Source organism: Vidua macroura, chromosome 4 (assembly GCF_024509145.1).
Source record: "Vidua macroura isolate BioBank_ID:100142 chromosome 4, ASM2450914v1, whole genome shotgun sequence".
In the NCBI taxonomy this organism is placed as follows: Eukaryota; Metazoa; Chordata; class Aves; order Passeriformes; family Viduidae; genus Vidua; species Vidua macroura.
Window position 1 is genome coordinate 10093961 of NC_071574.1, and position 14047 is coordinate 10108007.

General features: G+C 39.3%; 1 protein-coding gene across 1 annotated transcript in view; it reads left to right on the forward strand.

The window, feature by feature from the left end:
- Positions 1-14047, forward strand: part of SLC7A11 (solute carrier family 7 member 11) — a 59255-nt gene that overhangs the window by 17851 nt on the left and 27357 nt on the right. The window contains exon 6 of the mRNA XM_053975430.1: positions 2763-2807. Coding sequence (XP_053831405.1) covers positions 2763-2807 — 45 coding nt within the window. The remainder of the gene's footprint in view (positions 1-2762; positions 2808-14047) is intronic.

The window sequence follows — 14047 nt, forward strand, 5'->3', positions numbered from 1 at the left end:
ATCTATGACTCTGTTACAAAGTTGTGTGGCCCTTAGCCTTGCTTTGTGGAAGGAGTATTTGACAAGTAAGAATCAATGAAATTGGTATGGACCACAAAACAGAATAAGAATCTCTAGATTTTTTACACTTCTTGGTCCAAGAGATTTGGACCATACTTAAAAGAAGTGCAAATAGCTTCCACAAAAGTCAGGTGTGATTAACTGTGAGCAAAGGTATGAGAATCTACCTTCAGGTATCCTGCTTAGAACTTTCAAGTTCTTTCCCTCTTTCCGCTCCAAAGTATGCAGCAGCTGGTTTGAAAGGTGCTGCCGCTTCTGGAATCTGCCTTTACAATTTATTCATGCTCATGAGGGCTCTGCATTGTGCAGTGCCAAAGGGCTTTCAAAGCAGCAGCCTGGGGGGAAGAAAGCAGACTACAGTGCACAGAGTGGGCTTATTTTGAGATAGCTTTGTCTGCAGGTCTTCCCTTTGCTCTCCATAGCCTCACAGGCAGCCAAGTTCTTTACTTTGCACAAAAGGCGAGGGCTGCAAGATAAGGGGTTTATTTATTTAATTTGAAGGGACAATGGGCCGAGCGTTGGAGTTCTCTGCCCATCTCTAACTCCCTGGTTGCAGGAGCATTATAAATGTGCACACTGAAGTATGAACAGAACTTTATATACTAAATGGCAGTGGGGGAAGAAACCCAAGAGAGTCCAAAGCCTTTATCTGGGATAAATATGTAAGAAAAGAGCCTGGCATTTTGAAGCCTCAAAGAAATGGAATTGATTATGTGGAGAATCTCTACTTTGTTCCCCCTCTCTCCTATAACTGACTCTGTCTCTCATATCCATGCATGTGATGGTTTCTCACTTTTTAAATATTAAACTAAGTTTTTGTATGAAAGCAGTTTTAAAAGCTCTTTAATACTATTCAGAGTTTCTTTCCTGCAAAATGCTTCATCACAAATACTGTTATTCTGTTGCTTCTTTCCTATTTTTTGCATAACAGTTCAAAGCCTTGCAATAAAAATTACCCTTTTTTCCCCTTTACACCTTCTGACTTTTATTTCAAGGTCCTTATTTGCCACTTATTGAATAAATTAGCAGGAAAAAGACCTAATTTGGCTAGTGGTTCTTCCCAGCTGTCTATTTTTCTTTGTCATCAGCTAAAATTCATCACCTCAGATGGAGGAGGAGTAGACCATTAAGTGGAGTGGCAATATCCTTGCACTATCAGTTTCATGGGGCTAAATCAATACAATTAGCTGAATATGAAGGAGCGTTGGAAGTGTTGGTGGTGTGTCCTGGGATGCAGGCAGAATTTTACGCATAGCTTACAAGACTATTAACTTTTAACTGGTAACTTTTAATGATACAGCTTTGAAGAAAAGAAAAACAGTATCTCTTCTGTGTGTGGGTTCATCCTGCCAACAGCAAGTGTAGACTATGGGGTATGTAAAATGTTGTCTGACAAAGGACAAGTGGAGAAAAGAATGCAAGGAAACATGTCTTTGCATCAATAAAAGGACTGATGCTGGGCTATCATAGAATGGTTTGGGTTGAAAGGGACCTTAAAGATCATTTTGTTCCAGTCCCCCTTCTGCTAGACCAGGTTGCTAAAAGTCCTGTGCAACCTGGCCTTGAACACTTCCAGGGATGGGGCATCCACAGCTTCCCTGGGCAACCAGTTCCAGTGCTCCTCACTAGAAAGACTTTCCTCCATATATCTAACCTAAATCATCTTCTGTGCTCTATGCACTAGGAAGTTTAAAAACAAGTACTGATGTTTTTGCATAAGGTGACAAAGAATTTCATGTGCAGTCACAAAATCCCTATTTTTAAAACGTTAACTTGTTCTGCTAACCCAGTTCTGCTCCAAGACATGTGATGAGGCAAAGCTCCCAGACTTCCTGCCAGGTTAGTTACTAGTGGTTTATTCACTGCAGCACTGCTGGCTCAGGTGCCATTTGTCTTTCTGCACTAGAGCAGAAGGCCAGCATAGGTGCTGTATTGACTGCTCTGTTTCATTAGACAAGATCTGACTTTGAGCCTGTCTCCGAGCCAGGCACAATTGTGATCCAGCCAGGCACAGACTGAGCGCTAATAAATGTAGAACAGAGAGTTCAGTGGCCTTGAGGCTTATGGTTGCTTTGTATGCAGGGCTGTGCCTGGTGAGCAGTTCCTATGAATTCCCATACAGAGCTCTCTCTTGAATGCTGCTGGAATATGATCAGAGTGCAACCTGTACTGGAGGTTGTGCAAGAGCATGCAGGGCTAGCAGCCTGTGTTTGAGATTCTATACAACAAACTGGGGTGAAAGTTCTTGGTTTAGGAGGGGTTTTTCTAAGGCTTCAGTTATTTGTATTGTTAAGGAGCCCTTGCTGAGTACTCTGATGAAATTGTAAAAGGCAGCCAGCACAAATGGAATACAAAGCTTGAAGAGTGCATGTGTGTGTGTATGTATGGAATTAGGATAAACCATTAACTATGTAGTATGTCAGGGGAAAAATAACTTAATTACACACTGATTTTACATAGTTGCTGTATTTTTCTTTTTCTGCTTTGCTACCTTTTCTGAGAATTCCTTTCCCGAGTGTGGGGATAAGGGAAGATTAAATATCACTCTCTTCTTAATCCAAACATGGGCCTGCAAAGCCTACTGTAATTAACAGCAGTGCTTAACTGAAAGCATCTTCTTGATTCTTAGTGAGAGAAATACAGAATAAAAATATAAGAATATAAGAATAAATCTTATAATACATTTTATAACTATTTTCTAGGTTTTACCTCAATTTTGTTACCGAAGAAGTGGAAAACCCTGAGAAGTACGTACTTAATGTTTTGCTTGACTTTTGAGAAATGCTTGTGAAATTTAAAATGTTATAAAATTAGTGATCTTCAGAAGTTCTGTATGCTGGTCAAGCTGCTTGCCTTCCAGCAGATCTGGTATCTATTTGAATTGCAACTGCTTGAAGATTTGCTATTTTTAGTCTGCTGTGACCTTATTATTTATTCTGCTTTTATCTGCACTGAAAGCATAAAATTAAGTAGATCTCTAGGGCTCTGGTTCTCCCCCTCAGGATAAGAGTAACTATCAGTGGCTCCTTTCAGTGGAAGTTACTGATATCCTGTCAGGGAAATCTTGCCCAAGAAACTTATCTGCTGCAATATTTGTCAGTTTTGCTGTGTTTAAATATTAATCAAATACTTAGTTCTACTTGTTTTAGATGTCTCAGAAATGCAGGATCTTGAATACATGTCACAAAGCATCCAATCTAATTAAACCGAACAGGGGATATGGGTTGGGGTCTGTTTCCAACCAGAGATGAATGCTCCACATCACCTGCCTATAAAACATGGAAAGTTATCCTGTTAGGGAGAGTTTGATTTGTCCCATCTATTTTGGTAGATGTGCTTGAGTACATGGGGCCAGTAATAAAAAGCTACTGTTTTCTAAAAGTTAGAAAAAATGTGCTTTGCCAGATCAATTTGTTTTCTTTGAGAAAAAGAAACTATTTACTTGACAAAGAAATTAATGGCTACATATAATTTTCTTAGGTTTTTAAAATAAGATACCTGGCTGGGTACCAAATTACTTTTAAAACTTATTGTTTTAAAAGGAACCCCAGCACTGTACACTCAGATAATATGAATTTGAGACATATGGGGAAAGAAAACCCCAAGCCATTGATTGGGAGCATGCAGAAGATTTTTGTTAGTTTCTTCAAAGTCTGAACCAAACCTGGTGCTGTTTCAGAGATGTTTTGAAAATCATTTTCAGGAAATGGATGATAAAACATGAGGTTGATAGAAAGACTGGCAGATTTCCATTGTTTCAGTGACTTTGAGATGTGTTGTGTGTTAGCAGACTCTTGGATGTGATCTGGATATGTAGAGTGATATTTGCGTGACCAGAATCTGAGATCAGACAAATGCAGGTGGAAAATACTGCATTAATATTTGTGAGCAATCATTATGACAGATACCCTTGTACAAATGGGTTTTTCACTGGTAATCTTCAGTTCTGATAAAACACCATTTTAGGAGCTGAGGTTTAGTTAAACTTGACTCTGGATGTATTTAAAGCGTGTAGATGCGGCACTTGGGGACATGGTTTAGTGGGTGGACTTGGCAGTGCTGGTTTAATGGTTGGACTCAGTGGTCTTAGAGTTCTTTTCAAACCTGAAGGCTTCTGTGCTTTTAAGTCATTTGTGTCAGTCAGTGGAGAGCAGCTGGCTAAAGATTCCCAGGCCTGGGACACACATGAACTCAAGCTGGAGGATCTGGGGTTTAACTAGCAAGGATCTGTGCTTTTTATAAAATCATGCGAGGCAGACACTAAAACCAAAAGACAACCTAGTGTTTTTTTTTACTTTTGAAAAATTGTTGTGTGACAGACTGATTTTAAATGGGAAACTAAATGTAGGTGTGAAGGGATTCTGGTCCAGGACACCTACTACTTCAGGAAATTCTGGGGAGATAGGTTAGGAGCCAGAGTCTTGGTGGTGTGATTAAATTCAGCTAGAAGCAATATAATTTGTAAATTATTATGTGGTTATCATCAGTACTGTGTGATCTTTTTAAATGTGCAGATGTCTACACCCTTTGTGACTTTTCAAACAGTTCTGTTTCTCTGCAGTTCTTTTAACTGGAATTTTTGGTAATTTTCATTATAGCTATTTTTATATATGTTGAGTTTTTTATTATTTGAGTCAGAGGAGTGCCTATTTTTTGAACATTTTGCTCTCTGCTGCATAGGATAGAAAAGCATAGTTCCTCTATTTTTTAAGAGCTAAACCCCTTGAAGCATGATATATCTCAGCTAAGAAAAGTGGTGCTGATTCAATTCTGATGGTTTTTTCCATTGCAGCTAGGATATGAGGGAAGAAGACTGTCTCTTCCCATCTCGGGAGAACTTCTCTGTTCTCCAGGTTATCCTTGGAGAACTGCTGAAGTTATGTGTGCTGCTAGTGAGGATGTAGGACTGGAGGGCAAACCACATAACGTGGCTAGTTTAGTGTATTCCAGGATGGCACTGGAAAAAACCCAGCTCAATATTACACGTGCAAAGTTATCACAAGGCTCTTAAAGCTTACCTTCATCACTCTTCCTCTCGAGGCTGCACTTTGAGAGGATGAGTAGATGCCCAGTTTTTACAATCTCCATGCTAAGGTATAATATAGAATAGAAGAGAGTGGGATTTTAAAAACTGCTAAATAAGTGGCAGGTGATGGTGGGGCAAATGGATTGTTACTATCTGTGCTGACAGAGACCTCTGCACCACCGGTAAATGGGGATTCTGGACTCCCTTGAGCTGAAATAAGCAATTAAGTGAAACATTTGGAATATATTTTTTATCTGGTCGCCACCTGTGAATGTCTCTGTTGGAAAGATGTCCTGAACCAAGGCCTGTTCCACCATTGTTCCCAAAGCTACAGGGCAAGGGAGTAGTGTGGATTAATCTCAGTGGCAACTGTCTCAGCTGCCACTAAATCCAATACAAATGTTAGATGAGCCACTAATTGTCCTGCTGTTGTAGTGTAGGCATTTATTAAGACTCAACTGCCTTTTTTTTTTTTTTTTTTTTTTTTTTTTTTTTTTTTTTTGTAACTTAAAATATTGTCTTTCATTCTTATTGTGAGCCTTATGTTAAAGGTTGCACTAAGCAACCAGGTCTAGTGGAAGGTGTCCCTGCCCATGGGCAGGGGGTTTGGAGCTACAACTTTAAGGTCCCTCCCAGCCCAGACCATTCTGTGATTCTACTGTATTGTACTTCTCTGTTGGTATGATGTTGCTGATTTTAAAAAGGAAGAGGAAGGTACAGCCTTAAACCACTTAGAGCTTGTAACAGCTCCAGATGTGCAATTTGTAATGTTTGTCAATGGTTAGGATGGATGCAAATTACATACAGCAAAGGAGGTGAGCACAATGAGGTCTTCTGCCCTGCACCTGTCAAAGTAAATATTTGCCTGAGAATCAGTCACAGCTGTGCATTTCCTGATGTGCAACATCTTTGGAAGTAACTGAGGTGAATGATCAGCTCCATCCCCATGTGAACCAGCAGGCTGCAAACCCCCAGTGAATGTACTAAGGGAACGTGCCAGGTTTACAGCAGAGGCATGGCAGGAATGTTCTAGCAGAGAATGGGGATGAGACTTTGAGCAGCCTGGTCTAGTGGAAGGTGTCCCCACCTATGGCAACAAGATTGGAATAAGATGATCTTTAAGGTCCCTTCCAACCCAAAACATTCCGTGGAGGTGGGCCCTAGAATATATTCTGAGATATCCTGAGAATATGTCCTGGGAAAGTGGAAGCATCTGCTATTAGACATTAAGTTTCCCAGATAGGGATTGCATTTCTTTCTGTGGTATACGGCACCAGGAGGGCCTTTTAGAACATGGCATGTGTCGTTGGGAATGCAGAAGAGAGGCAGGGAAAAGGGGATGCTTATGCCCTTGCCCAGTCCCCTTTGTGCTCCAAGCAGCTGTTTGTAGAGGCGGGAAGGGCTTTGGAGGCTGTGGGAATCTGTGGAGGTGCAGCTGCCTGCCCAGGCACAATAAATTCCACACTTAGGTCTATAAGTAGGATAAATACTCTGGGTCTTAGACACTGGGGTTTTTTTCCCCCTCTAGAGAGGGAGAGCAGAAACAGAGACAGTGAGAATGAGCAAAGCAGGGAGCAAGCACCCTTTATAGTACAGAAGGGAGAACAGAAAGACTTTAAAAAAATCTCAAAGTGAATGTCATTACTTTTTGAACTGAGTTTTGTAAGTAGTGTTGAATTCTCACTTTGGAAATGCCACTGTTCCTTCTTTTCTGTAAGGACATTATTATAACCCCAATTATCATAAGATGTAAAAGTAGCTGTTTCTGTCTCTCGCTAAACCCCCTTTTGATGTCTCATTTTAAAGCCTGAACTTATTTCTTTATTCCTCTTTTTTCAAGTGCTTCTCTCATGCAGCTATTAGTAGGACCTGAAGAAACACGAAGTTAATGTTTATTTTAGAAGGAGCTGTGGTTGCAGTGTTAATGTACAATTTTTGTAAATAACCTGAAATAATTTTATTATCAAGAATATGTGGAACAACATTAAAGTGTGACAACAATTTTTTTTCCTTTTTTTGAAAATTATGCTTTGCATGTACGGGCTGGATCAATGGCAATTGTTGTTTCAAATAAAATACCTAAATAATCCTTGAAGCAGAACTTCACCAAAACAAACTTGTGCAGCCACATCACCTGCAGGTTTGATCTTTTTGATTTTCTTACACTATAAGGATCAGTCTCAAACTGAGTTCTTATTGTTAAATAATAGGTGAATGAAGGAACAGCCAGGTCTCTGAGAGAATTTTTCACCTGAAAATTGACAGGAGCCATGTTGTCTGGAGCAGGAAATTTAGAGGACTAGAAATCATGCATGTTGAACTTCCAGACTAATTTCTTGTACATAGTCTTTGATCTCATCTGTATTCTTGAGCACCCACTATGTACTCTCAAGAAACAGTCTGAGTTTTTTCAATCAAGACCCTGAAAGCAGCTCATGCCTGAAGAGCACTTCCCTCTTCCCTTCCTAGGCTGAGCAGAGTCTGGGATCAGTGCTATAGTTCATCAAGTATTTTGGCACTCTCTAGATGAGAATATAACACAGAATTGTTTTCACATCACAGCAACACCTTCAGAGCCTTGTCAAAGTCAGAGCCAGGTTGTGTCAGATGCTGGCCAAAGAGAATCCCTCTTTAACAAAATTGAGCTCCATCCTCACTATGAGTAGATGATTGGCCTGAATGCTTCAAGTTGTGAAGATTAGGCTTGTGTTGGAAGAGAGAGAACTATTATTTCACTTTAAGGGGAGGGATTAGACTCAAATTCCTTACTGACCTCAAGCTAATCTGTCATCAAGTGGGCAACTTGAGAGAGATGTTAATTTATAACCTTTGTTTTACTAAGTAATTGTATTTCTTTGGCAGTGTAGGTTTTGGTGGTGTTGTTGAACTTAGGAAATATTTTTCATGTAGTGGACAAAAATAATAGAATTTCAAAGGATGTCGATTCTGAAAGCATTTTACAGCATAGATTACTTTGCAGTTGCAGTTAAGTACAGCTGCTATTTGCTATTTGGCATAATCCTTTCTTTTTTTTTTTTTTTTTCATTTTTCTCTCTCCCCCCCCCCCCCCCCCCCCTTATTGAACCATTTCATTTGCAAATATTTCATTTTTGTTTGTAAAATAATTTTGGTCTAGCCCAGGCAATCTGTCATTGTTTAAAAAATTACACAGTGCGAAGAACATATTATTGAGATGTATAGTGTTTATAAGTGTGGTCTTAGATTGATAAATCATGTCTTGTGCTGTTGAAAAACCAAGAAATTAAATGCTTTGCTATGACCTTGGGGTCTGAGATCAGTCAGTTTGTCTATTAGATTTTTCCACTGTTCTTCTAGCTTCATTTATTCCTTCTTTTCCAAAACACCAAGAAACAGTAGCTATATAGCAAGTCACCAGAGCCTGATCAGACATTTTGTAAAATCAGGATATCAAAATGTTTGATAATATCTATTTTTATACTGTTTTTAAATAACGTGATTGTCATGTCTAGCTAATGTGTGCCGCCCATTCATTCTAATTATAGAGTCAACTTTGCATCTATGAGGACTGCGTGAGAGAAATAAAATATTAGGGGTGTTTTCTTCAGTCTGTCTGAGCATTATAGAGATGAAGATAAATGGGAGGGGAATGGTGGATAAGATGCTAACTCTTGTAGCTCCCTTGTTATTTGTAGCCATCTGATTTTTGACACTTCTCTTTAAAATGCAGCCCCCTACCAAAGTCAGTCACAAACTGGAATTGCACTGCTGCTCATTGTCAATCTAGCCACTGATATAGGATCAAATTTCCAGTAAGCAAAAGAGTAAAAAATCTTTTCAGTGTTAATTGAGAGGATGCAAACCTTTGAGATTTCTGCCTTTCTGCTTTTTACAATTTTTTTTGTTACTTTATAATTTAATGACAAGATTTACTCTGAAGAGGAATATTAATATCCGTACTCTTAGACACTAGAAAGGTTTATTTGCTTGGAGTTTGAAATCTTTCTTGTGTCATTATATTCTGCTTATTCCTAAAGGACACATTTGACTCCAATTCATTTTCTTCATGTCAGGCTACAGTGCCAAATATTCAGTGCAGAAGTTATGGGATTACATTGTGATATTTGACCTGAAGATAATCAAAAGAGACAAATGCTAATCTTTCCAGTATTTTGTAAAGCCCATGTGAATTTATCAGATTACCTTAAAGGGAAAATCAGGTCAGTTAAGTGAGCATTTGCATTTTTTCCTCTATATATTATTTGTGTCTTGGTATTTTTTGCACTTGAACACTTATTATTCATCATAGAGTGAGGATGTTCTAATTAGCCTCCCCACAATTATTTTTATGTCTCTTTAATGGAAGGTTTATACTTTCTAAATTTGACTGTATCTAACAGCATTACAGTCTGCTTAAATTCTTTCAGTTATCTGGGAGGCATCTCAGATGAGGTGTCCACGCCTGGTGAATTCAACAATAATTTCTACAGTTCATTTGTGCCCTCTATAAGTGATAAAATTGTGTTTTCAGATCTAGGAAATCCTTTAATGGGGAGCTGAATCTGCCAAATAAAGAAAACAAATTAATTTACTAGCTGAAATGTCTTTTCACAAAACCAAGCATGGGTTTTGCTATTTGTAATATGTATGAAAAACATTTAATTAAGAATGTAATTCAGTAGTATTTGTGTATGTTTGAGAGAGACAAATAGACAATTACTAGCTCTCAGGGGAGTTGACTCACCAGCATGAGACTGTTCTTAATAAAATGATCTTTACTTTTGCTTTCTCACTAATCTTATTAGTTCCTTACTGTTTGCATGACTCACATCTTCAGCTCATTAATTATTGTTTCTTTTAGAAATTACTAATAATTCATTTCTGAAACTAAGTATTTCAGTCTTGGATACATGTTTTTAATGGATTCAGATTTCTGAAATCTCAGTATGGGAACTAACTTTTTTCCCTTCATAAATTTATTTTATTCTTTTTAGTTGAAGGATGCCACTCTTGCTGGAATTTGCAAATTTGCTTAGGAGTGGGACCTGAATATTCTGAGTTGCTTTGCCTTTATTTATAATCATTTTTCACTCTTAGTTTGGGAGATTTTCGACCAGGCTTCTCAGGGCCCCATCCAACCTGGCCTTGAATACTCCTGAGTTCTGGCTCCAACCATTTCTATCTTCAGTCTTGCACTAGTTTGAAAGCAAATCAGTAAGAGATTCCACATCAGATCCACAATTTAATAGGAAAATTAAAATAAATGGAAAAAAAAAAAAAAAAGGCTTAACCTGACAGAGTCAGACTACGACCTGACACCCTGTGGGTCAGGGTGTTGGTAGCAGTCCAATTGAAATGGTGGCTGCAGTCCTCCTGGAGTGACAGATGTGGTTCTGTTGAAGTGGTGATCTTGTAGAAAGGTCTGGTCTTCTTCTGAATGTCAAGTGGTGGTTATGTGGCTCTTGTCCTCTGGGAATTCAGTAGATAAGGCTGCTTGTGGTGCTCCAAGTCTCAGATTATATCCAAGATGGAATGCTTGGCTCCTCCCCCTGGGTGGAGCACCTCCCAGTGGAATGATGTAATTTTATCAGTCATGCAGTGAGACTCAATGGCCCATTAACAGAAGATATTTCCTGGAGTTATCAGGGATGAGTCATGGAAGAGATAAAGAACACTACCCCACCTGGTTTTAACAGATGGTAACAGAATACATACTTTTGGTTACATCTTACATTGTAACCTAAGACAACTCTCCATCCCAGCCCCCAGGAGATGTGCCATAAATGCCCTAAGCTTGACAATCTGTTTGTTCTGCTGACAAAAAATATGTGATTCAGTCACATGTGATACATGCGATTAAAGGGTTGCAACTTGCGTTTGAGCCCTAATTGGGTTCTGTCTGTGATAGGATTTTTTTGGGAGTCACTGAATCCACAGAGGAAGAAGTGAAATTGTGATTTTAACTGTGTTAGCAGCTTGAGTTAAAAATGGGGAAAGGGTCGGAATGGAATTGGAAATACTTACCCAAACTAAAATCCAAATAATTGGTTTCTTTTCTTTTTCTTTTTCTTTTTCTTTTTCTTTTTCTTTTTCTTTTTCTTTTTCTTTTTCTTTTTCTTTTTCTTTTTCTTTTTCTTTTTCTTTTTCTTTTTCTTTTTCTTTTTCTTTTTCTTTTTCTTTTCTTTTTCTTTTTCTTTTTCTTTTTCTTTTTCTTTTTCTTTTTCTTTTTCTTTTTCTTTTTCTTTTTCTTTTTTCTTTTTTATTAACTTCTATTACATTGGACTGGATTTTTGGATTTGATAATGTGGATTATCCTGTAGTCTTGTAGTGAAGACATTTCTTTGGCCCTGTAATTTTTGAGAGTTTCAACATAGTAGCTACCATATATAATTAACTGAGGATGCAGATTCAGTCTTTCTTTTCTTATTTTCCTTATTCTTGGCTGTTGAATGCAAATTCCTCCTGCCACACCCGAGTGTTCCCTGCCCCATAGGTGCCTTAGGTCCTACTTCACAGCAGTGCTGTGTCACAAGAGAGAGGGAACAGAGAGCACAGCTGGAGAGCTGTGGTGCAGTCTGAGTCTGGAGGGATCCAGATGTTTGCAGAAAACACTGCAAATCCCCTGCCTTGTCTTTGACAGATGCACTTTGTGTCTGAGCAGTGTTCTGAATTCACCAGAGCAAGAGATGCAGGCAGCAGAGGGTCTGGGAAGATGACTCACTGCATGAATTCACCTGTCATCTGGGTGATCACAGAGAGCAAAGGCTTCAGCAGCAGGGGTAACAAAAGGGCTGCAAATTTCATTGGGCACTATTCCTTTTCCTTTCCTCTGAGACAGGCAGAGGCAGCCACTATGTGTGCCTGCTGCTTTCCAGAGGCTGCATGTTTTCCTTATGCATTTAATTAGAGACTGACCTAATGGATGTTGTTACAGTCTGCGATGTTCAGGGATGTGTACATGACACACATTCAATACATATTATCAGATATTTTTATTTATTGTCCCTTTTTAAATTTTTTATTTATTTTTATTGCTTTTTTCCCCCTACCCCATTTTTCTTGGATGCTTATGTCACTGTTGAGTCCTGTGGTGTAATTGTACACCATGGGAGAGATGTCCCTCAGGTGCTGTATCTTTGTCATTGGCAGCTGCTTTCTAAACCCTAGTTTAGCATTTGAATTGGTTCGGCTGTCTTCAGGTCTTTCTAACTTCTACTTGATCATTAATTAAGACAATAAGTATGTCTTATAAAACTGCACTTGAGAAAAGACTAATAATTCACTATTGAATGAAGCAAGGCAAGGTCACTTGTATAATTGCCTGTTCTAACATTTATATTCCTTGTATAAAATACTCATACTCCTACTCATATAAAAGTTGAGCTGAAGGCCATGGAAATATGGAAGGACTAGACAATGCAGTTTTCATACCTAAACTTTTGGGCACACTAAAGAAACACAGTAGTCATCTTTTTCTATGTATTTATTTGATTTTTATAGACTGAATTATTATTTCATACAGAGTTAACTTATAGCACACACCTGGCATGGGTGTTGGAGAAGAGTGAGTAGGAAAATGGCAGAATAAAAATGAGTGCTATAGATGCACGGTTAGATACAGTATTGCTGTGCTGGGTTTTATCTGTGGATATGTGTGTTCAAATTATAGTGTTGCCTTTGCTCTTTTTCCCCTAATTGTCTGATACAGAATCTGATTCTTACTCCTTTTATGTCTCAAAAATGTAATAAGGATACCACCAAGACATTAGAAATCAGGAAGGTAGTCAGCTACCTGAAAAATCAAATCTATTCAGCAAACATAGGTGGAGGATGGAAGGAAAAAGGGAAATTGCAAGGGCAGGGAGTGTAATACCGTACTGCTATATACCAGGACAGGGGGACAGTAGTGGTTCTGTTCTCTGTCTGCTGTTGGGAGGGAGGATGGTAAAGCAGGGTGGGAGTGCATGCTACCTGAGGGATTGTCCTCCTCTAAGGCAGATCTACATTAAGGCAATACTTCAGAAGTCATTGCTTTGATATGTTTTTTTCTGTTTATGTAGACTCTGTTGCTTAAGATAAAAGAACCAATTTGAAATGAAAATTACTGAATGAATTCCTTCACAATTCTGGAGACAACTGAAACTTTTTGAAGATTATTTGCTAGAACTATTTGATAATTCTAAAAATGCATCATTGGGGCAGGATGCTACTGCAGGAGAGATGGGTGGGAGAGGTTCCTGCAAACTCACCGGATAAATGGACATGCAAATGCCTGGGCTGCTGTGATGTATGTCCTTAGCTCCTTTTTTATCCAGGGCCAGTGGAGAAAGGGGGTCTGGACTGATCTCTTCTGAGGGGATGAGGATTGAGCAAACTGGTCAAGGGGAAGGTGTCCCTGCCCATGGCAGAGGGTTGGAACCTGGATGGTCTTTAAAGTCCCTTCCAACCAAAGCTATTGTAAGATTTCAGTATTTTGATTTGTACAAGTGACTGCTTTCATTAATTCGTTGGTGACAGTGGAAGGTATGGGTGAGGTTTTGCTTGCAGTGTACACAGAAGGGGCAAACATCTACATGGCAGTGGACACATAAGATACAAGCCCTCAAACGGGTTTTCCTCTGCCAAACCTGTGGCACCTCTTTTGAGGAAACAAAGTCCAGGGAACTCAGCTGGAGCTTCCTGCCCTCCCTCCTGCTCCAGAGGGGAGAAGGTGTGTCCCAGCTGCCAAGACTGTGGCTGGCTGCTGCAGAGGGTCCTGCAGCCCCTCTGTTTCATGGAGCTTTGGTATCTCCAAGGTGTGAGGATGTGACAAGTCCACGTGATGGCTCTGTCTGTCCCTGCACTGGCTATTCAGTGTGTGGTGCATGGTGTCGTGCCACTGCGCAGCGTACTGCTCCTTTCTAGCCCTTGTGGCTCATTTTGTTTGCTAATGTGATAACCTGCTGAGTGTAAGGTTTGTTTTCTTTCCTGTTGGTGCTTTTA